Source organism: Bos taurus, chromosome 1, assembly GCF_002263795.3.
Source record: "Bos taurus isolate L1 Dominette 01449 registration number 42190680 breed Hereford chromosome 1, ARS-UCD2.0, whole genome shotgun sequence".
In the NCBI taxonomy this organism is placed as follows: Eukaryota; Metazoa; Chordata; class Mammalia; order Artiodactyla; family Bovidae; genus Bos; species Bos taurus.
Genome location: NC_037328.1, coordinates 148,734,000 through 148,759,397, shown reverse-complemented (window position 1 = coordinate 148,759,397; position 25,398 = coordinate 148,734,000). Strand labels below are relative to the sequence as shown.

Here is a 25,398-nt window from a genome sequence, read left to right as displayed (position 1 = left end):
GTTTACTCAAACTCATGTCCATTGAGTCAGTGATGCCATCCAACCATCTCATCCCCTGTCATCCCTTTCTCCTCCCGCCTTCAATCTTTCCCAGCATCAGGGTCTTTTCAAATGAGTCACCTCTTTGCATCAGGTGGCCAAAGTATTGGAGTTTCAGCTACATCAGTCCTTCCAATGAATATTCAGGACTGATTTCCTTTAGGATGGACTGGTGAGATCTCCTTGGAGTCCAAGGGATTCTCAAGAGTCTTCTCCAACACCACATTTCAAAAACATCAATTCTTTGGTGCTCAGCTTTCTTTATAGTCCAACTCTCACATCCATACATGACTACCGGAAAAAGCATAGCCTTAACTAGACGGACCTTTCTTGGCAAAGTAATGTCTCTGCTTTTTAATATGCTGTCTCGGTTGGTTATAACTTTCCTTCCAAGGAGTAAGCGTCTTTTAATTTCATGGCTGCAGTCACCATCTGCAGTGATTTTGGAGCCCCAAATATAAAGTCTGTCACTGTTTCCACTGTTTCCCCATCTAGCTTTCCAAGCCTAGCTTCCTTGCCTAATGGTCACTGGTGCAGCTGCTCCGTGTACCAGTGACCCCCATAGTCTGAGGATGAAGCGGCAGTGTCTGTCTTCCCATCAAACTCACACATGCTGTAATTCAAGAAATATTCAACAAATGAAAAATGGATCGATACTTTTACACTTGGATTGAGTCACAGAGAGTCCCTCTGACTTTGCCCTCGGAGAAGTCAGAGGGCAAAGGCCCTTTTGTCCACCAGCAACCACAGACCAGGGCTGCAGGCCTGGGAGCTTTCACTCTTCAGCCCAGAATAGGACTGAGTTGTTCCAGAGGAAAATCAAGTTTTTACGGAATTCTGCAAAACGTTAACGTTATGTTCACCTCTTTCATTACTAAGTGCAGTGTTCTCAAAAATGTCATGATATTTTTATCACAATTAGAGGCTGTCTCTCTCTGCAGGACTGCCTAAGATTCTACCATCAAGGTCAAGAAATCAAAGGCAGTTGTGAATGAAATGTATCACATGGAGCCGAATCATCCCAGAGGCAAAATTACAAAATAATTTCAAAGAAGTTCCCAGCATAATATTATAAATAATATGGGTGCATTTTTTTAGTATATAAAATATAGTGAGCTATCTCTAAATATTAATAGAAGAGGATCAGGGCTTATGAATGACCCTGAACTAAAGATGACCTTGTTTAGGGCAGTTATTTCTGGAGAAGAGACAAAAAAAAAAAAAAAAAAAGCAAGCTATGTGGATGTGGGTTGTTAATCCTCAATCAATGATAACTCACAGACACTTCTGAAGACCCCAGACACAAGATGCTCCCATCCCTGCCTTCCCAGTCCCATTGCCAGGGATACAGGGCAGGCTCAGGTCCCCGCCCAGGCCACTATCCCACACCTGAGTCCCTTCACCATGTCTTTTCCTAAGCACCAGCCAGAGTCAGGCAGGTTGATGAGCGCTGGGGAAAGAACTCAGGAGCATAGTCACTGCTCTTGGAGATTCATTGATGATATTAATGAGGCAGGGACAGATGTGTGTGACAAGTTAGTTGTGACAAGGGGTTCTCAGCCATTCTGAATCCCAGCACAGCCCAATTCCCTCGGCCAACCTCTCCTGCAGTCCTAACTTTCAGAAGAGCCATCTGGGGACTGTTACTGATGGTATTGAACTCGCTGGGTTCTTGAGTCATGCTTGAACATGCTTCTCCAACTAATTACAAACTGTCCCTTTATCTGCCCTGTGCCTACAACACACATACACCCCACCGACGTCCCTGAACCACCCATGTCTGCAAATGTAGGCAGAAAGTAACAAAGCAAAAAAAACAGTTGCATGTTGATCAGAACTCACTGACGGATGCCCAGCAGCCCGCTGGTTGAGAAACTTCGTGTTGCTCAATGGAACAAAAGTCCAAAGCAACAAGGCGATGGCCAGGTCACCACCCAGAGTAGGCTGGGTGGTCAGGGCAGCAGGAGGGTATGCGTGCGGGTCTCAGTCACTGGCAGGAATTGCACGGTCCCTTGCGGGGTGATGAACAAGGGTGTGAAGAAGTGAGGATGCAGAGAGCAGGGAGGTGGGCCAGTCTGGACGTGAATGGCCTTTGACACACCGTGGAGTGGTCCAGGCTTTGTCCAGTCCCGGAGAGTCTCCAGAGAGTGTTTTAGGGAGGAGATGATGATGCCCTGATGTATCAGGCGTTTTTTCCAAAGGGCAGAGATGGCATTTCTGGTTGGTTCTGAATGTCTGCCTTGGCCCAGCAGACAGGGCAGTTAACCATCCAACCAAATGACATGTGTGCCCACACAGGCTCATCCCAAAGGACACAGTAATTGTCTAGCTGCCAGCTGCTCAGATGCCCTGGCCTTGAAGCTGCCAGTCAGTGAAAGAGGGAGGTCGGGAGGGCGGCAGGGTCCGGTGGAGTCCGTGGGTCAGGCCGCCTGGCACCCGGCCAGTTCCCACAGCCGCTGGGAATCCGGCGAGGCGGCTGGGACTGCAAGGGCGCTGCATGTGAGTGTGGGGCCGGGAGACGCGGTGGGAGGGCTTGGGGTCAGCAGTGGTCTGTCTGGGGTCTGTGTGCAGGCGGGGGTGCTCTGGGAGGGAGATGTCACCCCCTGCAGAAGGGCCATTGTGCCTGGGCCTTGGGTGGGGAGCACCCTGAGGACCCTGCCCCGGGTGTGGAGACAGCCCGGCTTCTCATGAGCCAGGAGGGACGGACAGAGTCCAGTTCCTGAGTGTTTGGGCAGCAGAACCCTCTCATCACCTGCGGAGCCTGGGGCTGGGGGCTGGATCTGTGAGTGTCAGCTTACAGCGCTGGTTGTCACTGCCCCTTGTGTTCTGTGGGGGGTCAAGGGCCTCCAGACTCGGGAGACGTATCTTCCCCCCACCCCCCAGCACGCAGACACGGGCCTGGAACGGAGAGAGGAAGAGCTGGATCTCTGGTTAATGAGGGTCAGGTTTGGTACTGAAGAGGGGAAACCCATGCAATCTGATCAGTGAGTTAATCCTTCGACTGCTTGAACCCCACATCCCCAGCAGCTGCTGGGGAGGACCACCACCTACTTAGAGCGAGTGCTGGTTGCTCAGTCGTGTCCGACTCTCTGCGACCCTGTGGACTGGAGCCCACCAAGCCCCTCTGTCCGTGGAATTCTCCAGGCAAGAAGACTGGAGTGGGTTGTCATTCCCTTCTCCAAGGGATCTTCCCGACCCAGGGATCGAACCTGGGTCTCCTGCATTGCCGGCAGATTTTTTACTGTCTGAACTATCACTGGGGTGGCCACAGACAAAGGAGACCAGGATCTGGGACTAGTGCCCTGAGAAGGTCCCGGACCCTGGAAAGCACTCAGTACACTGGCTTTTGGCGGCAGCTTCCTACTGGGAGATTTCATTCCTGCTGTTTGCAAGGCCCCCAGTCGCTTGATCACTCTGTTTTGTTTTAAAGTCTCCGGAAACCAGAGCACAGTCCCATCGTGGAGTTACCCCAGCATCTTACCCCGGGTCTCCAGTTTGGTTGGTATCAGTGAAGTCCTGATGGATGTATCTGAAACAATGACAGAACTTCAACAGCACACACCTTCCTGTACTGGGTGTCCTTCCTTGCAGGGCTTATGGGTTTTTACAGATATTATCTTAGCATCTTCTAGAGAACTCTGGGAAGCAGCTGTTATGATGCAGATAGCCAGGTGAGTCATGTATGACTCAGCTGTTTATCCAAAATCAGTTTGACCAGATGCCAGCCTCTGTTCTTATCTGGCTCCATCTGCTCCGTTGTTGTCAGTCCCTAAGTCGTACCCTACTCTTTGTGACCCTGTGGACTGCAGCACGCCAGGCTTTCCTGTCCTTCTCTATCTCCCGCAGTTTGCTCAAACTCATGTCCATTGGGTCCGTGATACCATCCAGTCATCTCATCCTCTAACTCCTTTCTCCTCCTGCCCTCAATCTTTCCCAGCATCAGGGTCTTTTCCAATGAGTCAGTTCTTCACATCAAGTGGCCAAAGTGTTGGAGCCTCAGCATCAGTCTTTTGCAAATCTCTAAAGCTCACCATGCTTTATTTATCCATCTGTATAACGGGGTTGATGCTACTTAAGCATCTGCAGAGAAATCTGTGGAAAGAAAGAGATAATTTCTTCCCTTGTTGTTGTTATTGTTTAGTTGTCGTGACCCACTCTTGTTTGACCCCAGGGATTGTAGCCCACCAGGCTCCTCTGTCCAGGGGATTTCCCAGACAGGACACAAAGTTACCATAAATATTTCCTGCTTTCCAGTTAGTTTTTTTTTTTTTTTCACTTATAGCTCATAAAAATTGAATATATCAATTTGGGGTTTTAAAAAATCATTTTCTCAGAGAATATCTTGCATTACAGAGAACAAGAAGTCTAAAAGCCTCTTTTCAAGGCTTATCCTGATGTCTTTTTTTTTTTTTTAATTCAGACAGTCAATCCAGCCAGTTCAAGAGTAATTCTTGGCACTTTTCAGTTCAAACCTTCCTCCTTCCAGCTGATCTTCAGAATCAGCTTGAGGTGGAGTCCTTACTGTTTGCAGGATGAATGGGTGCCAGGGCCATAGGCTCTCGGCTGGGCAGCCAACAGCAACCATGAGCAGAAATTTTCCAGGGGAGGGTGCCCCGAGATTGTCCTTGAAGGCAAGAAGGGAGCCGATGGGACTCCCATTCCTCACCTGGGGTTGGGGGTCCCCTGCCAGGGTGCAGGGAGGCTGTGAGCAGGATCTCTGGGCCCAAGAGGCAAGCGGTTCACCCTTGAACTTGGATGTGCATGCACATCCACACACCTACAGCTTCCCTGGAACAAGAAAGACATGAAAGCTGAGATTCAGAACATCAAGTCTGTTTCCCCTGGCGGCCTGTCCTGGGCACAGGAGACCAGCAATAGCTTTGTTTTCAAAAGGCTCCTCCTTGGCAGGTGTTTACAGAGGCATCTGGGCTCCACTTAAATGAAGAAAAAGAAACTAACACATTAAACCATATTTTTCATTCCGCAGAACACTGCAAAAGTGTCTCTTGTCCCTTTCAACATTCAAACTAGAACTCTTTGGTTTAAGGGAGGAACATCTCAACATCCAGGTCGCGTGGGCCTGCCACCTCCATGGGCGCCCAGGACTCGGTGCCAGGGAGGGCACCTGCTGGGTTTGCTGGTCTGCGGTTACCATCTTGAACTTCTTAATCATTTTTGAACAAGGGATTCATTTTCATTTTGCACTGTTTCCTTTGCAAGCTCCTTATGTGAACTTCTGCAAGCTGGAATCCCAGACTCGGCCCAATTCATTCTAAACTTCTCAAATGTTTTATAAATACATACATCAAATTAGCACTGGCCTCTCTCCAGGACTGACCCCATCATTTCTTGCCACTGCACGTATCATTCTTTGGAGCCAGAAAGAGTTTTGTTTTCAAGGGCCACCCAGTGAAAGCTAAATGCCCCGGGGGGTAACTTCTTGGCTGATATTAACACCACAGGTGGGCTGAATGCCCAAGAGGGGCTGGAATCCCAGAAAAAGGACCCAGGTGGTAAGAACAAGTTTGGGGGACGGGATACTGGGAGGGCAGGAGCCAGAAGGTGGAGAGGTGAATCGGGAAACTGCCTCTTTCTAAGATGCTTGGCCATTGAAGAGGCAGCTTAGGGGTAGATGGAGGTGCAGGATCAAGGATGGACGTGGGACTTGAGTGCAGGTAGGACTTGTGGATGGAGAGGTGGTTCTGATGGCAGAGGTGGTGTGGGGGCGAAGGCTTGTAGGTAGATGAACACAACTGTCTCCATCTTGGGCTGCCCAGAGAAGGCCCCGAGTCAGCCAGCAGAGCCAGCAAGCAGAGTAGACATCGGTACTGTGCCTCTTGGCTAAACAATTTCAAGCTCTTTTGGGGGGGAAGGTGGGGGGAGGATTTTGGTAAATTTGACTTTGTATTTCTTTCGTTGTTGTTGTTGTTTGTCTTCATCACTGATTAACAGTGTTGTGTTAGTTTCGAGTGTTTGGCAAAGTGATTCAGTTACACACACACCTGTATCTGTTCGTTTTCAAATTCTCTTCGCATTCATTTCAGAATACTGACAATGCTAGACGTTACGCCCTTGTTGGTGATCTATTTTAAATATAGCAGGAACTCTTTGAAAGCTCCTGATAGAACCTTTACAAGTCACATGAATTAAGGCAGCGATTCTCAAACCTGACTGCACATCCCAGCATCTGGAGAGAGGGGGGAAGTTAAAAGTTTCCATATTTTCTGAATGAAGCAGTGAATGAATGGATGAACCATGCTGTCTGGAGTGGCTGGGGCTTCGGGGTCTTTTTAAAGTCCTCCAAGGGATGCTGACCCATCGGGAGAGTGGAGAGCTGCTGAGTTCAGTTTCCTCGGCTGGAATACTCAGAGTTGGGTGAGCAACAGGGTGAAGCCTAAGCAGCCTCCTACTTGGGGGAGGCCCGGCCACCTCTCACACAAGCCAGGAAGCTCCTTTCCAGCCGGGACCTGCCCCACAATTTATTTGTCGAGCTGTCGGGGGTCACACAGAGCAGCACGCAGTGTGTGCATTCCGGCTCGGTTCATATGCGGTTCCTCCCCTCGGTGTCTCCCAGCCAGTCTTCCAAGGTACGAAGCTACTGTCCTGCAGTACCCCCCCTGTTCTGCAGAGAAGAACAGGATGTCAGGGGACAAGGACAGAGGGTGGCTTAGGAAAACACAAAGCGGAAGAGTGAGTTCCAGGACAGGGTGTTTATCGCACGGCGCTCCTGTGGGTGAAAGGCCTGAAGGGCAGAAGGGAGAGCCAGGCGAAGACTGACTTGCCCGTGCCCGAGTGGGTACTTAACAGACATGCAACTTGCGAGCCGTTCCTCTTTCTAGACTTGTGTCTCTTTCTCTCAACTTCACGGGCAGAGAATAAGTCCATAATCAGGGAAGATGCAACTTCTCAAACCACGCTGAAACCACCAGATTACAGACTGTGCTAAGTCATTCACGGTGGTTCCCCATCCACGGCTGGTTCTGCCCATCAGTTCCTGAACCCGTCCCTTCCCCAGCCGTTCCCTGCACCATCCCTGGTGCTCCCACGCATCCCCACTGTCTTCTTCAACCTCTCGCTGTGACCCACCAAGGTTACTGTGTTTTGCGTCTCAGTCTCCAGCCACGACCTCCAGTCCTTCCAGCTCATTCCTCTCTGTCGTTCCTCCCCTCCTCCCCAGCACCATCCGCCGCCCACCATTACAGTCACTCCCCTGTGTGCACGCCAGTCTCCCTTCTGCTCTCTCCCTTCATCATTTCTCCTAGAAGAATCCCCAGTCCTTTACTCTCCCTGCGCCCATGTAGTCCCACTGACTGTCCCGGAGGAGGCTGTCCAGCGGCTGATGGTCACAGAACCCTCAGGGGCCCTGGCTTCACACGAGCTTCTGCTGCTGACCTTGTCTTAGTCCATCACGCTCCCATTCTCCAAGGTGACCAGCACCTCCCTCCTCTCCTCTGCGCAAACCTTAAACACCTTCCCCCCCATTTTTCTTCCCAGTTCATCTCCTTGCTTCTTCCCCTGAGAAAACCGGGACACTCAGAGAACATCACCAAGTGCCCGTGGCCACGTTCCCCAGGCTCCCACGTTGATTCGCCCTCCTGTTCCGGCCTGAGCCTGCCTCTCCAGACGTGTGCCAGAGTCCCTCACGTCCTCTGTTCAAGGACCTCTCTTCAGCATCATCAATATCTGCTTCTTACGGGGTCACTTCCGAAGGCAGGCAGACATACTCTGGGTTCTCTCATCTTCAGATCAACAACCAAACAAGCATCCTCTCTTGACCACACATCCCACCGGCAGAGATGCTTAACTGTTTTGTGTTTATTTATTTTGTTATTGATGTTGTTGTTGTTTATTGGACTGGTTGTTTATTTTGCCTTGAATTCAATGAAGTGAAGTAAGTGTCTCTTCTCCGAATAATACTTTTAGATGTGTAAAACGATACCCAGGATTGTAAAGGAAGCCGTTTATTTCAAAATTCAGCTATCAAAAAATTTTAAAATTTATTATTGATTTATTTGGGGCTGTGCTAGATCTTCCTTACTTTGCCTGGGCTTTTCTTTAGTTGTGGTAGGAGGGCTTCTCCTTGAGGTGGCTTCTTTTGTTGCAGATTTTAGCAACTTTTGTTGCAGATGTTAGCAGGCTTTAGGGCATACAGGCTTCAGTAGTTGTGGCGTGTAAGCTCTGTTGCCCAGCAGCATGTGGGATTTCTTTTTTAATTGGGAATCTTATTTTTTTAATTGAAGGATAATTGCTTTACAGAATTTTGTGGTTTTCTGTCAACCACCAACATAAATCAGCCATAAGAACACCCATGTCCCCTCCCTCCCAAACCTCCTTCCCATCCCGTCCTTCTCGGTTGTCACAGAGCCCCTGTTTGAGTTCCCTGAGTCATACAGCAAATTCCCATTGGCTATCTATTTTACATATGGTAATAAAAGTTTCCCTGTTACTCTTTCCATACATCTCACCCTCTCTTCCCCTCTCATCATGTCCATAGGTCTGTTTTCTATGTCTCTTTCTCCATTGCTGCCCTGAAAATAAATTCACCAGTAGCATCTTTCTAGATTCCATATATATGTGTCAGAATACGGTATTTATATTTCTCTTTCTGACTTACTTCACTCTGTATAACAGGCTCTAGGTTTGTCCACCTGTTTAGAACTGACTCAAATGTGTTCCTTTTGATGGCTGAGTAGTATTCTGTTGAATATATGTGCCACAGCTTCTTTATCCATCCATCTGTCAATGGGCAGATGGTTGCTTCCCTGTTCTAGCTATCATAAATAGTGCTGCAGGGGACACTGGGGTGCATGTGTCTTTTTCAATTTTGGTTTCCTCATGGTATATGCCTAGGAGTGGGATTGCTGGGTCATATGGTGGTTTTGGCATGTGGGATCTTAATTCCTGGATCAGGGATCAAACCACAGTGTCCCCTGTACTGGAAAGCGGATTCTTAACCACTGGGCCACCAGGAAAGTCCCTATCAAAGTATTTTACTATCATTTTGTCCATGGTAATTTATGCTTCTTTATCAGACCTAGCAGGGGTCTTATAACTAGCATAGTTTTGAAATAGCAACGATGGTAACTGATCTTCCCAGATACCTGCAATGCTGGTAAAACCATGATTTCTGTTGGTGATGAAGTCACAGGCACTAATCAGATTACTGTAAGGGGTCAGTATACAAGGACATGCTTTTCAAGGAGAAGATAGTGAAATAAATCATGCAACTGTTTTCCCCATCCAAGCTGACTGATACCGTGAATTCTATGGGCCCTCGACCCCAGATTAAGAACCTCCCTCCTGCAACAGTTGCCTCATCTCCTGGTTCACTTGATGGTCCAAATCTTGGAAAGAATTCTCCGAGCTCATTATGTCCTGTGCCCCTCTCTGTAGCTTATCCTGAAGCCACACCCATCACTTGGCAAAAACTGAGCTTGTCAAGGTCTCCGTTGTCCTGCATGTTGCTCAATCCAACCGTCATTTCCGGGGCTCAGATGATGTGATTCACCTGATGACTTGACCCAGTGGGTCGTGCCCTCCAACTTGGAGCTTTCCTCACTCACCAATCTCGCTCTGGGTTGTCTCCTCCCTCCCGCCACTCTCTGTGGTCCATGGCTGGCTCCTCCTCCTCACCTCCATCTCTGCTGTTGGAGGCTTCCTGGGATCAATCATCAGGCATCTGCTCTTCCTGATCCACACTCACTCCCTAGGGGCTCTTACCCAGTCTCACGGCTTCTTTCCAACCTGCCTCTTTTTTTTCCCCCCGTGCTATGAGGCTTGCAGGATCTTGGTTCCTTGACCAGGGATTGAACCTAGGCCACCACAACGAAAGCACCAAGTCCTAACCACTTGACCACTAGGGGATTTCCTCAGTCCTGGCTCTCTGCTGTTGAGTTCCGAGTGGACTTCCCCACTTTCGTGCCCTCCCCGGACTCTGCACTTACACATCCAACCATAGTGTCCCCCTCCCACACCAGATGGCGACAGCCGTCTCAACCCAGCATGTCTAAAACCAAACTCCCCTTGTCTGCCCTTCAGCCATCTCAACCCAGCATGTCTAAAACCAAACTCCTCTTGTCTGCCCTTCACCCTCCAAACATAGGTCCTCCCACTCCCCACTGTCTTCACCCTCAATAAATAGCAGCTCCATCCTTCCAGTTGCCCAAGCCCTTAAGCCACTCTCACCTCCAAATATATCTCTTCTCAGCACCCACCTTTGTTACTGCTGGGATCTCTTACCTGGGTGATTGCAGGACTCACCTATGAGTCTCCCTGATTCAGCCCAGGTGTGACCTTGGACAAGTTACTTAACCTCTCCAAGCCTCAGTTTCTCCGTCTGTAAATGAGGATGCCACGCACATTGGAGATTTGTTGAAGGATTAAGTTAATGCCAGTGAAAGCACGATGCCCATGTCTGGAATATCATGAACACTGAGCTGTGATTGTTTCTACCCTCATCATTAATAACTCACAGCTTCTGTGCACCTGGGCTTGAAAGGCTAAATGTACAGAGAATGTGCATTAAACATCATTTTTAAAATTTATTTGTTTTTGGCTGTGCTGGGTCTTTGTTGCTGCTCAGGCTTTTCTCAAGTTGCACTGAGTGGGGGCTTCTCTCTAGTTGTGATGCTCAGGCTTCTCATTGTGGTGGCTGCTCTTGTCACAGAGCAGGGTCTCTAGTGCACAAAGGCTTCAGTCACTGCAGCTCCGGGCCTCTAGAGCACAGGCTCAATAGTTGTGGCTCATGGGCTTAGCTGTTCAGCAACATGGAGGATCTTCTTGGATCAGGGATTGAACCTGTGTCCCCTGCATTGGCAGGCAGATTCTTTACCACTGAGCTGCTAAGGAAGCCCTAAACATCATTTTTTTTTAGCAGTATTTAATTTAGCATTTGTAAATCTCAGTCTTACCTTCTCATTTGACACCATATTTTTAGTCACTGCTGTATAATCCCAGTTAAATGCTCAAATAAATCATTTTCTCAGGTTTACAAAATCCATCAGATAGTTACCTTGTTCATGGAGGTTTCCAGCCCAGCTGGAAGTAACAATGTCCTGTTACTTGTTTCTGTTTTGATGTAAGTCCTAAAGGGAGGTCTCTCTGAGATCTACTGGATTTCCAAGAGAAAGCTTGGACAACATAGGAGTTGCCTTATCCAAATCTGGCCTGAACCCCATATTTAGGTTTTTATGGTCTATGAAACCAATACCTGTTGACTTAAGAAAACCAGACATGCAGGCTGAAAGGTCTGCCATGTCTCTGAACGCAGCCCAGCCAATTACACAAAAGTGAAGAACTGAGCCCCCAAACTCTTTGTGGGGTCAGTGGATTCGTGCACTTTTCCAAGCTGGAGAAGCTGAGTCATCTGACCGCTGTCTGGGTTACTTACTGTAGTTGGCACTCGCTCTTGAGTTTTTACAACCACAGAAGGGCTTCCAAAGCCCCTTCCCCATGTTCCCTCTCTCCCTGGATTCTGTCCTCCGCACTTTGGGATGTGAAGCCATTAGACCCTGCTCAGTGCCTCCTCCGGAAGGGAACTCACTTCTCATATTCAAACATGGGTGTTTGTTTCTTTTTTTTCCTGTAATTCCCCAGGCCGCCATTCAGTGATCCTCCATGTTGGTCTCCTGGGGCTGCCTTAACAAAGCACTGCAAATTAGGTGGCTTAAAACAATACAAATGTATCCTCTCACAGTTCTAGAGGCCAGAAGTCCAAAACTCAAGCAGCCAGCTGGCCCCTTCTGCAGGCCACAAGGAAGGATCTGCTCCAGGCCTCTCTCCTCCTTTCTGACGGCTGCTGGTCATCCTTGGCTGTCCTTGGCTTGTAGCAGCATCATCACTCCAATCTCTGCCTTCATCTTCAGATGGTGTCATCCGTGTTTCTTCATCTTCCCATAAAGACACCAGTCTTACTGGTTTAAAGGTCTACCCTACCCCATAGGTCCTCATTGTAACTAAAAGTTAGATCTGTAACGGCCCTATTTCCCAATAAGGTCACATTCTGAGGTCTTAGGGATTATGGGGCTTCCCAGGAGGTTCAGTAGGTAAAGAAGCCGCCTGCAATGCAGAAGATGCAGAAGATGCAAGCTCTATCCCTGGGACAGGAAGATCCCCTGGAGGAGGGCATGGCAACCCACTCCAGTATTCTTGCCTGGGAAATCCCATGGACAGAGGAGCCCAGCGGTTACAGTCCATGGAGTCACCGAGTCAGACACGACTGAAGTGACTGAGCACAAGGACGCAGGGGTTACGACTTCAGCATATCTTAGTGGGGAAACAGTGCAACCCAGAGCCTCTCTTACATAAAGCTTTCCTAGAGAACACTCAAACTAGTAGCTACCTAATCATCATCTAACACTTTTGAAAATAACCATATAACCTATGAGTTTTGTTTTTTGCTTTTCTAATATTTTTCTTGTATGGCAGATTTTTTTAGTCACCTATCCCCTGAAAAATGAAAACAACATAGCCAATCTATACAACTATCTTGTCAGGAAAAAAAAGAAAACCTATGCAGAGGCACCAGGGTATTTTATTAAATGAAATTCAATCACTTCATTTTAAACATGTTGATCTACTGCATTTTTAATGGATTCTAATGAAATTTGGTGAGTTGAAATGAGAGAGATAATGCCTCCTGGGAAACAGTTTAGGAATTTATAGTCATGGTAACTTAAGCTTGTAGATTTCACTAAATCAATAGTTTGTTCAATCTCGCTGAGTTGAAAACGGCCTCTGCAAGCATTTAACCACATCCCATGACTTTTATTCATATTAACACAGGATTTTCCCCCAAACCAGCTCTTGTTATGAAAAAATAGATTTTTCCTTACTCATCCAAAATAGAGAGGAAGTTTTCATCTATAAACTGTCATTCTATATGATTTGAGCAAGATATTTCACACCAGTTTTCCTGAATAATATCAACTATCCAAGCAGTCAATAAGTTAATTATATAATTCTTCTGACTCTGCCTCTTATGGAAAGACTGCAGTTCTTCAACACAGTATGTACATGGCATAAAAGTCCTCATAAGCTTAAAATACAGATGGCTGCCAGTCTGAAAAATAACTCAAGGAAAGTTACAGAAAGCTTGGAATACTAATGAAGGAAACTTTGTTTTTAGAGCCAAAAAACCCATAGTCCAGCCCATCCTAAATGAATATGAAATGGTTTTTCCAAGGTACGGCTTAATCACTTTGTCATAATTTTGACATATTTGCACAAAAAGAAGTACTAAAATAGCACCTTTGGAGAATACCTACATTTCTAGGAAAGAGATCCCCTCCCTTTGCACATTATGAAGTAGCAAGCATCCAGCATGTGATTTAAGCATTACTGGTTGGAATTATTTCATGCCGATAGTGCATAAAAGTTCTTTTTCTTTTCTCCTGTTGGGTAGTTTGGCTAATGTAGCTCATTTAGATGAATCCAAATTTCCCTGGAGTTTTTATTTCCCAAGATTTAGCATTTATGAAATATCTAAGCTATAATGAAGTTTAATTGGCATGACAGGAAGGATATTTTTTAAATAATTTTATTTTATAATGCAGTATAGTTGACTCAGTGGTAAAGAACCCATCTGCCAAGGCAGGAGATGCCAGAGACACAGTGTCGATCTCTGGGTCAGAAAGATCCCTGGAGTAGGAAATGGCAACCCACTCCAGTGTTCTTGCCTGGAGAAGTCCAGAGGAACCTGGCAGGCTACAGTCCATGGGATCACAAAAGAGTTGGACATGACTAAGGGACTGAGCACGCACGCATCATTGATATTGTTAAATACTGTGTTAGTTTCCCATGTATACAGCAAAGTGATTCAGTTATACATATACAGGTATCTATCAGTTTTTCAAATTCTTTCCCACTTAGGTTATTATCACACAGCATTGAGCAGAGTTCCCTGTGCTATACAGTAGGTCCTTGTTGGTGGTGGTTGTTTTCAGTCGCCCAGTCTTGGACTCTTTGCAACCCCATGGACCGCAGTACTCCAGGCCTCCCTGTCCTTCACCATCTCCCAGAGTTTGCCCAAGTTCATGTTCGTTGCATCTGTGATGCTGTTCAGCCATCTTATCTTCTGATGCCCTTTTCTCCTTCTGCCCTAGATCTTTCCCAGCATCAGGGTGTTTTCCAATGAGCTGGCTCTTCGCATCAGGTGACCAAAATACCGGAGCTTTAGCTTCAGCATCAGTCCTTCCAGTGAATAATCAGGGTTGATCTCCCTTAAGATTGACTGGCTTGATCTCCTTGCTGTCCAAGGGACTTTCAGGAGTCTTCTCCAGCACCACGGTTCAGAAGCATCAATTCTTTGGCATTCTACCTTCCTTACAGTCCATCTTTCACAACTGTACGTGACCACTGGGAAGACCATAGCCTTGACTATACGGACCTTTGTCGGCAGAGTAATGTCTCTGCTTTTCAACACGCTGTCTAGGTTTGTCATCACTCTCCCACCAAGAAGCAATCATCTTGTTGGTCATCCATTTAAAATATAGCAGTGCGTACATGTTGATCCCAAACGCCCAATCTACCCCTCCCAACACTGCAATTGGTTGAGCCAGACTTCTGTAATTGCTGAACATCAGAGCTGGGGCAACTCAGCATTCTTTCAGAGTCCAGCAACCATTGTGCTTGAAAGGCAGCTCTTCATTTTTCTGATAAAGCTCTAGGAAACAAAGTCCAAGGTGTCTCAGGGGATCCGACAGGTGTCAGGAGCCCGTGGAGCCATCCTATAGGGGATGGCCTGTTCTCAACTGGCTGTAGATCCACTGTGACTGCAGGGTAGCCAGAAGCTGAAATGAGGTGCAAGAGCTCAAGTCGTCCAGCTCTTTGCCAAGGCAGGAAGGCCCCAGTGGTTCTGGGGTGTAGAGCCTTCCACACACCTGGCTTGCCCCCAGCATCCCGGGTATAACCTGCACGGCCTCTGCTCCTGGGCTGACATGCCCTTCAGCCGTGTGGGTGGAAAGGACACAGGACATGTGTGTCCACTGCAGAGCTCATCACAAAAGGGGCAGAGGGAGCTGGGGCAGTAAAGGGGCAGCAGCAGGGGCCGGGCAAACAACCCGCACGTCCCTCGTCCCGGCAAAGCTCCCCCGCTGGCCAGGGCTGTTGAGATGACCTAATTCAGAGGCCAGCTCCAAAGCTGACACAGCTGGGGTCCAGGCAGGCGGGGAGGAAACCCACCATGTGCTCTGGGTTCCTGTCTTGTTTTTTTTTTAAAATTCCTTCCTTTAAAAAAAAAAATGTAGCCTACAGACAACAGAGGAAGGAGACAACATAAAAGTTTATATGAAAAAGAAACAAACCCTCGCCTTTTGGATGTGGCGCTCATAAAACCAGATCCAGTGTAGGGGGCCCACAGTCACTCTGCTGCACTTCACAGCTGCCCTTCGCAGACTTTCACATCAATTTACAGCCCTGGGTTTCCCTGAGACTTTCCGGGGGCACATCAGCATGTCTTGCTGTCCCTCCTATTTGTGCTCTTTCAACTCCCACCAACATCAAACTTATCCTTTTAAAAAATCAACCCTCTCTCATCATTCCTCCATTAAACTTTCAACAGACGTCCACCCTCTAAGTCCACTTGCCAAAGTGATCTGACTTTAAGCTGCCCTTTGGCAAAATCGGGGGGAGGATGTCTCCAGTCAAATAAACTTAGGAAATGCCACGCAAGAGACTTTTCTGGGAGATTCCAATGCATGGTTGCATGTGGCCAACGATGAGAGGTCCTGCCATTACCAGATTTTCTCCAACATACCTGTCAAAACCATGGTTTTCCCAGTGGTCAGGTATGGATGTGAGAGCTGGACCATAAAGAAGGCCGAGTGCCAAAGAATTGATGCTTTTGAACTGTGGTGCTGTAGAAGACTCTTGAGAGCCCCTTGGACTGCAGGGAGATCCAACCAGTCCATTTTAAAGGACTGAAAGGACTGATGCTGAAGCTGAAGCTCCAGTCCTTTGGCCACCTGATGCCAAGAGCCAACTCACTGGAAAAGACCCTGATGCTGGGAAAGATTGAGAAAAGGAGAAGAAGGGGACGACAGAGGATGAGATGGTTGGATGGCATCACCGACTCAATGGACATGAGTTTGAGCACACTCTTGGAGATGGTGAAGGACCAGCAAGTCTGGCGTGCTGCAGTTCATGGAGTGACAAAGAGTTGGACATGATTTAGTGGCCGAACAACAGCAACCTGGCATTTATGTCTTCCATGAGGCATCCTGCCAACATAGCACCTCAAGAAGCAGCCACTGGGAAGCTTGGCCCGAAATCCTGCTCATGTGTGTCACTAAGCCACACACTGCTCCGCCAGGAGGGTGCTTCTAGGGCTGTGAACCCCAGCGCAGGCCCAGTGTTTCTTCCTGGAAGGCGTCTTGTTACATGCAGCCCCACCCATCCAGCTGGTCAAGGTTTTTTCAGAACCTGATCCTTAGAACCCTTATTTGTCCCAAACTCACATCTCTCTCTGAGCACGCGCACGTCTGCAGGAAAAGGGTAGCTCATGGGTGAAGCCAACTGCAGACCAGCTGACCTCTCCACACACCGCCCCCCGCCTCCCCTCGGGAGGCCATGCTTGGGCAAGTTTCCTTCCGAAGCTCCAAGATGAGTGGTTTCCAAGGAGATTCATTCACTTGAGGTTGTTTTTCCATCCAGGGGCCCCAAAGTGAAAAGTGGCTGGGCTGGGAAATTGAATTATGACCTAAGACCAGTAGCAGCTGCTGGTAACTCTGGGGGAAGTGGGTGGAGAGCTGGGGTCTGGGAGTTGGGGGCTCATTAACACTCACTTCTTAAATTAGCAACTCCTGCTGGCAGGAGTTTAAATATAGCAACCTAATGGTTTCTAAAATTAGCAGTCCTTGCTCTCCATAAATATTTAGAGGTCCAATAAACTCCAGTCCCCCTCCCTAGACCAGTGGGGTCAGCAGGCTTAGCTTTCATGCCACATTCTTTAGGCTCAGGATACTGAGCGATTGACCTTGACAAGCAAGATCCCGGAGGAGCCTCAGAAGGCCCCGGATCAGGGACAGACAGTGCAGCCACCCGGCTGGAGGATCCGAGGTCATTTGGAGAAGTCCCCAGCCTCCAGACTCCCTGGAGGAGTTGATCGTCCTGGTTTGCCTGGGACGATTTCAGCACCGAAAGTTCCCCCACCCCTGGCCACCTGAACCACTGTAGAAAGATGTCTTTGGACGGGGTGGGGAGAGTCAGCCACAGAGGATATACTCATAACACCACTGCTAGTCCTTACTCTAACTTCAATCCTGCTGAATTCAAAAAGGAGGAAGTAAACCAGGGAAAATTCTAGCCAGGCCAGAAAATGAACTTTCATTTCTGCACCCAGGTCCCCCGTGTGGAAAACAGGGCAGGGAACAGCTGCTGTTCCACGCATCGGCTCTGGCCCCCCATATCAGAGCGGCCTCCTCTGCTGGCCCCGCCGCCTCCCTGGCAGTGACCTCGGGACAGCTGGCCCCTACCCTTCCCTGGGCAGCAGGGACTGGGGGGGTCTCCCCCACGCCCCCATTCCGCCACTGCAAGCCCAGCACCTGCACAGAGTGGCTACTTGCTGAATGGAGGGAAGAAGGCCTCCGAAGGAAGGCCAGCCCCATAACTAGATGTGTGTGGTCGATCAGCTCGAGGCGTGAGTGACGAACAGGAGGGTCCTGGGCAAGCAGTCATTTATTTTTATTTTAGTTTTTAAAACTTTTTCTTTTGTATTAGGGGATAGCTGATTAATAGACAATGTTGTGGCAGTTTCAGGGGAACAGTGAAGGGACTCAGCTATACACAGACATGTATACATGATCCCCCAAACTCCCCCCCGCCCCCCGCCGCCATCCAGGCTGCCACAAAACACTGAGCAGAGTTTCCTGTGCTACAGTGTAGGACCTTGTTGGTTATCCATTTTAAATATAACAGTGTGCACATGTCAATCAGAAAACTCCCTAACTATCCCTTCCCCCAATCCTTCCCTCTGGAAACCATACATTTGTTCTCTAATTCTGTGAGTCTGATTCTGTTTTGTAAAAAATAGTTCATTTGTATCATTCCTTTTTAGATTTCACATATAAGGGATGTCATACTATATTTCTCCTCTGTCTGACTTCTCTCAGTATGACAATCTCTAGGTCTGTCCAAGTTGCTGCAAACTGCATTATTTCATTCTTTTTAATGGCTGACTAATATTCCATATATATATATATACACACACACACACACACATCTTTTCTATCCATTCTTCTGTTGATGAACGTTTAGGCTACTTCCCTGTCTTGGCTATTGTAAAAAGTACTGCAATCAACATTGCATGTATCCTTATGGACCATGTTTTTCTCTGGATATATGCCCAGGAGTGGGACTGCAAGCTCATATGGTAGCTCTACTTGTAGCTCTTTAAGGAACATCTCCGTAGTGGCTGTGCCGATTTACATTCCCACCAACTGTGTAGGAGGGTTTCCTTCTCTCCACACCCTCTCCAGCATTTATTGCAAACAGTCACTTTTAACATCAGCAAAACCCCCAGCCTTGTTCCCATACCCCCACCCTTCTAGGGTAGATCTAAGATTACTTCCAACAATGCTAAGACATGTAGGCATAACTTTTTTTAAATTAATTTTTACTGGAGTATAGTGTCTTTACAACGTTATGTTAGTTTCTGCTGGATGGCAAAATGAATCAGCTTTACATATACATACATCCCCTCTTTTTTGGACTTCCTTCCCATTTAGATCAGCACAGTGCATTAAGCAGAGTTCCCGGTGTTATACAGTATGTTCTCATTATTTTCTATTTTATACATAGTATCAATAGTGTACATGTGTCCAGCCCCATCTGCCAGTTCCTCCCACCTCTAGGCATAGATTTTTAAATCCAGCAAGATTATCGTTGAGGTCCCCAGAGGAAGCATCACCTGTTACTAACCCAATCCTGCATTATGATTTAGTGGGAGGATTTCTTTACGACAGACCCAGGATTAAAGCCAAGAGGTCCTGGGGGACCCCAAAGACAGCTCACAGGAGGAATTGCCTTGGGAGACTCCCTCTCAGCCCACTTTGCTCCCTGCTTCCTTTCTGCGCTTAACTGCAGAAAAATGCTCTGAGAAAGAAGGAAGGTGGGGGTGGGGGTGCCTTCTGAATTCTCACCAGTTTGGGTTGCAGAAGTGACTTGTCACCAGCTGAGACCCTTCCCTTTTCCTCCCCTCAGAATCAGAAGACACTTGGGGGCCATGAAGTCCAGTCCCTCGTTGCTGGGTTTTTTTAATGGTTTATTTGTTTTATTTATTTTTAATTGGAGGATAATTGCTTTACAATGCTGTGTGGGTTTCTGCCGTACATCAGCGTGAATCAGCCACAGGCATACATATGGCCCTCCCTCTTGACCCTGCCTCCCACCCCCCACCCCTCCCAGCCCTTGAGGTTGTCACTGCAGCTCCCTCGTTTTAAAGACAGGCCCCTAGTCACCCAGAGGGTGGGGGTGGCCCTGCGCACAGGACTCCTGACTCTCTTCCGGCAGGAGAGAGGAGCTGGGGTGTCCACTTGGGTGCTTTCGCTCTCCCTCCCTTCCTTCCCTCTTCCGCCCTCCCTTCCATCCTCTCTTCTCCCTCCCCCGCCCCACCTCTCTCCTTCTTCCCTCCCAGTATTTCCTGAGTATCCTGTACATGCCTGCCACCACTTACTACACACGTGCTGGGTCCTTGCCCCCAAGAAGGGTTTGAGATTTTGCTGTGGTTAGCACGTTTGGGGGGCTTCCCAAGTAACACGTGGTAAAAAAAAAAACAAAAAAAAACAAAAAAAAAACAACTGCCTACCAATGCAGGAGACATCAGAGGCTCCATTTAGATCCCCCGGTGGGAACAGTCCCCTGGATGAAAGCTTAACAACCCACTCCAGTTTTCCTGCCTGGAGAATCCCATGGACAGAGGAGCCTGGCGGGCTACGTCCCTGAGGTCACAAAGAGTCAGACACAACTGGAGTGACTTAGCACGCATGCATGCACGCACGCACAAGTGTCCCAGATGCAAACCTTCCAACAGGCAGTTCTAGGAAGGGTCTTAAAGTGGAAATAGAAGAAAACTAAGGGATTGATTGAGCATTTGACAAGACAAGGAATTAATTTAATGAAAATTGATTTCCTAATGAGGACGAAATGGCTCTGCACACCCCCACCCTGTATCCGAAAGCCAGGTCGCAGCCTCTGTCTGTAACAAGCCCACCCCTCTTCAGAGTGGTGTCAGGAGAGGTGCCCTGCCTGGAGGGGAGGGCCATTGGTTTATGGTCTTGGCCATAGCACCTAAGAAGCTGATGCCTTGGTAGTTCCTGTCCCCTGGCGTCATGATCTCTAAGGTCATGCCTGGAATTCTGGAAGGCAGCATCTGACCTGCCCAGGGTGCTAACCCCCTCCCTTCCTGAGCACACAGGGAAGCCTCCCACTTGCAGAAAATGTTTCGTCCTGACAGGCACTCTAAGCTATTTTCTAAGCCATAGGCAGCACAGGCTTATGAGTCCATTTGTTAACAATGATCAGTCCATTGTTGATTTAGCAGCCTCCAGTAAGTACATGACTCCAGTACTCTTGCCTGGAAAATCCCATGGACGGAGGGACCTGGGGGCTGCAGTCCATGGGGTCTCTAGGAGTCAGACACGACTGAGCGACTTCACTTTCCCTTTTCACTTTCATGCATTGGAGAAGGAAATGGCAACCCACTCCAGTGTTCTTGCCTGGAGAATCCCAGGGACGGGGGAGTCTGGTGGGCGGCCGTCTATGGGGTCGCACAGAGTCCGGCACAACTGAAGCGACTTAGCAGCAGCAGCAGTAAGTACATGAGTGTCGCTCAGTCATGTCCGACTCTTTGTGACCCCGTGGACTGTAGCCCACCAGGCTCCTCTGTCCATGGGATGCTCCAAACAAGGGTTTGGAGGGTATGGATTGCCCTCCAGGTCATCCTCCAGGGGATCTTCCTGACTCAGGGATCGAACCTGGGTCCCCTGCACTGTGGGCAGGTTCTTTACCCTCTGAGCCCCAAGGGTATCCCTAACAACCTTAGTGGATCATTGATCAAACAGAACAAAGTACGAGTCTGCAGCAGCCTAGTGTGAGGGTAGACATAAGGCAGAACTTCCCACGTGCAGCTGGTAAGCACTGAGACAAATGGGGGCCCTGCGGTCCTTGGAAAGCACAGGCCGGCCTCATGACCCTCGCTCCTTCTAGCTCTGGCCTTCCACGGAAGCTTAGACGAAGCAGCTCTTCTTGCACCCAATCAAGCCTCAGAAGCTATTTTTTTTTAATATGTTAATCGTGGTACCAACGGCTTATGGAAATCTGGTTTTCGGGGGCAGAAATGGCATGCCTGAAGATAATCTTTAACTCGTTTCCTGTCTCCCCGCCCCGCCTCCCGGCTTCATTAGGACTCCAGCCGGCGCCCAAGTGAGCGGGCAGCCGCCGGCGAGGCCATGGCCAACACCGCCGTGCAGCTCCTGGGTTTCCTGCTTTGCTTCCTGGGCCTGGTGGGCACGCTCATCACCACCGTCCTGCCGCACTGGCGCCGCACGGCGCACGTGGGCACCAACATCCTGACGGCCGTGTCCTACCTGAAGGGGCTGTGGATGGAGTGCGTGTGGCACAGCACGGGCATCTACCAGTGCCAGATCTACCGCTCGCTGCTGGCGCTGCCCCGCGACCTGCAGGCGGCGCGCGCGCTCATGGTGGTGTCCTGCCTGCTGTCGGGCGCCGCGTGCGCCAGCGCCGTGGTGGGCATGCAGTGCACGCGCTGCGCCAAGGGCACCCCGGCCAAGACGGCGTGCGCTGCGGTGGGCGGCGCGCTCTTCCTGCTGGCCGGCCTGCTCTGCCTGGTGGCCGTCTCCTGGACCACCCACGACGTGGTGCAGAACTTCTACAACCCGCTGCTGCCCAGCGGCATGAAGTTTGAGATCGGGCAGGCCCTCTACCTCGGCTTCATCGCCTCGGCCCTGTTGCTCATCGGCGGCACGCTGCTCTGCCTGGCCTGCCAGGAGGAGGCGCCCACCCGGGCCCCGCCCCGGGCCGCCGCGGCCCCTACCGGCGCCCCCGCGCCCGCCTACCGGCCCCCCGACGCCTACAAGGACAATCGGGCCCCCTCGGCCGTCTCGGCCTCGCACAGCGGTTATAGGCTGAACGACTATGTGTGAGTGCCCCCCCTGGGGGTTGGGGTGGCCTGTCCTCCCCCCGCACCTCACCCCCCATCTTCCGGAGCGCCCTCGGCAACCCCCGAGAGGCTGCGAGGACCTAGCCTGCCCACTGATGGATTCAAGGCCCGCCTGCAGCAGGTTTCCTTGTGGACTGCTTTAGCATCCAAAGACATCAGGCTGAACCACTATGTGTGAGTCCGGTGCAGGGTGGGGGGGCTGTCTCCACCCCCCCATCCCACCCCGCATCGCAAGGAGCCCCCACCCCGAGAGGCTGCGAGGACCTAGCCTGCCTACTGATGGTTTCAAGTCCCGCCTGCACCAGGTTTCCTTGTGGACTGCGTTAGCATCCAAAGACATCAGGCTGGACGACTACGTGTGAGTCCGGTTGTGGGGGAGGGGGCTGTCTCCACCCCACTATCCCACCCCCCATTGCAAGGAGCCCCCACCCCGACAGGCTGCAAGAACCTAGCCTGTCCACTGATGGATTCAAGGCCCTCCAGCACCAGGCTTACTTCTGGGCTGCTCTGGTGTCCAAAGGCATCATGTGAACCTGAGGAAAGGGTCTTAGAACCACAGGGAAAGGGGGAAATAAGAAGAGGAGAAAAGCTCTCCATACCAAAGGCTTAAAAGTAATCCTTACTGGTTTTGTATTTATTCTATGTATTTATGTGGTGGTTTATGACAGCTGAATAAAAAAGCGACTTGGGAGTTTGGTCAGTGGGGTTTGTTTTGCAATCCGGGAAGACAGCTTTTGGATGTGGTTGTCTGTGAAATGGACAACATCCATGTCTGTTTCCAGGCTGTTATTCTGTCTGCTGAGATGCTGGTAACCATGGTCAGCCCACTGCCAGGCTCTGCCTGAGGCAGGATGGGAAAGCAGAGGAGGGCTGAGCTGGTGTTCATCCCAGAGATGCCTGAGAGACATCACCAGAAACTGCCACCCTGTCCTGGCTTGAGAGGCCGGGCAGGAAGTCCAGGGTTTTTTTGGGGGGAAAAAAAAAGGTAATTGCCATAAACCAAAGAAGAAGGACAAAGTCATCTTCTACCCTTTCACATTAGGGCCCCAATGGTAAGGCAGCAAAAGTCAGAAGGAAAAAAAAATGGCAGAGTGGAACGCGCCTGCTTTCCAGGCATTGGCACAAGGCCCAGGTAGGAAAGCTGCTAACCCCTGGGGCAGGACGTACAGGCTTCTTTTCTGGGGACAGAAGTGTGATGGCAGCTGCTTCCAGAACAGACACGGGAGCCTGCTGAGGCTCTTCCAGCTGGAAAGAACCGCTGGAAGGGCCAGGTGAAGGCTGACTGCCTTAAGGACCCTGACGCTGCTTTCTGGCTGTGATCTAAACCACACACACACACACACACCTGCTGTTACCCCATTAGCCAGGGAGCTTGTGTCTGTTGACACGCCCCGAAGGCACCCTGCTCCAGCCTCTATTTCAGCCTCAAGCTGTGATTCGGAAGAAAGCACCTTGTCCCGGGGAAGGGCTATTGTTGTTGAGTCACTCAGTCGTGTCCAGCTCTTCACGACCCCGTGGAGCAGCTGAGTCTGAGGGTTGTCCCATGAAGCCCCTCCGTTCTCAAGGGGTCTTGGAAGAGGGTCACCAGGGCTCCAGCTGTCACTGTCTGCAGGGAAGAGAGCCACAGAGGGTCAGCATGAGCACGGAGCCGGGTGGCCAGGCTTGCTGGCCTGGCCTGGTGAGTTCCTGGCCCGGGGACCAGGAGGGTGGAAGGGGAGGCCCAGCCCTGCCGCTCTGGATCCAGCAAGGCTGGAGGTTGCCCGATGCTCCCCTAACTGCACACTTCCTCCTGACTAGGTTGTCGGGGTCACCGAGAGGATCACAAGAAGCTTAGCTGCCATGTGCTTCCCTGAAGGCAGAGGCTCCCACCAGGAAAGTGTGTGCACCCAGCTACGCTCTGCTGATTCCTTTAAGCCTCACCAGCTACACCTAATAAGCTGCACCATTGATGAGATCTAACAACAGGAAAACCTTCGAGCAACATGAAAAATCGGGGTATAAAGGACAGTCCAACACAGACACATTTCTTTTCTATTTTGTGCTGACCTCTAGACCCCAGGCAACAGGAGCCTCTTCTGTTAGGAAGGAGAGGGTACCATACATTTTAGCCTCCATCTAATCCTGGAGATGCAGGAGACACAGGAGACTTGGGCTCGATTCCAGGTGGGGAAGTTCCTCTGGAGGAGGAAATGGTGACCCACTCCAGTATTCTAGCCTGGAGAATCTCATGGATGGAGGAACCTGGTGGGCTACAGTCCATGGGATCGCGAAGAGTCAGATGTGACTGAGCATGCATGCCAGCAATCCTAGAGAAGCTAAAAGGGTCTGGGATATGCTATCCTATTTAGGTCAGGGATTTAGATCAGAAAGATCATCACTTATTTATGATAAAACAAGCAATTTCTACTCTTCAAATTGTATCTGAATCAATAAAGAAGAGAAACAAAATCTCCTTAAAATAAAGTAATATTCTACAGTCCTTACTTGGTGATTGCAATCTAGAATGTGTTTAGTGAAGTTGTTCTAGTTAATAGATCGATTACAAATTTAAAGATAAAAATAGCTTTTTAAAATTTGAAGTATAGTTTATTTATAATATTGTGTTAACTTCAGGTGTACAGCAAAGTGATTATTATCTATTTTTTCAGAATATTTTCCATTAAAAGTTATTATAAGATATTGAGTATACTTCCCTGTGCTATACAGTAAATTTCTCTATTTTATATATAATAATTTGTATCTGTTAATCCCGTACTCTTAATCTGTCCCTTTCCAGCCTTTGGTAACCATAAATTTGTTTTCTATGTCTGTGAGTGTGTTTCTGTTTTGTATATAGATTTGGTTGTATCATTTTTTAGATTCCACATGTAAGTGAGAGCGTATTTGTCTTTGTCTGACTTTCTTTGTCTGACTTACTTTGTCTGAAGTAAGTATGGAAATCTCTAGGTCCATCCCCTGTTGCCCCAAATGGCAATATTCCGTTCTAAAATAGCTTTTACCAAACTCTTTCTCTGATTTCTGTCATTCCTCAAGTAAAATATGTTTCTCTCTTCTTATCAGGTGAAAGACTAATAATAATCAGGATTACAATTTATTAAGCACTTACTATGTTCCAGGCAGACCTTTTATTTACTAATTTGATCTAAAGAGATACATGAGAACCCAATGAATAAAGACTATTTTAA

At 49.0% G+C, this 25,398-nt stretch overlaps 1 protein-coding gene across 1 annotated transcript; it reads left to right on the top strand.

Moving 5' to 3' along the window:
• The first annotated feature begins 2,488 nt into the window (after positions 1-2,488).
• CLDN14 (claudin 14) lies at positions 2,489-24,821 on the top strand. Its single transcript, XM_015474127.3, has 2 exons — positions 2,489-2,538; positions 21,438-24,821. The coding sequence occupies exon 2, from the start codon at positions 21,483-21,485 to the stop codon at positions 22,194-22,196; it is 714 nt and encodes a 237-aa protein (XP_015329613.2). The 5' UTR covers positions 2,489-2,538; positions 21,438-21,482; the 3' UTR covers positions 22,197-24,821.
• The last annotated feature ends 577 nt before the right edge of the window (positions 24,822-25,398 follow it).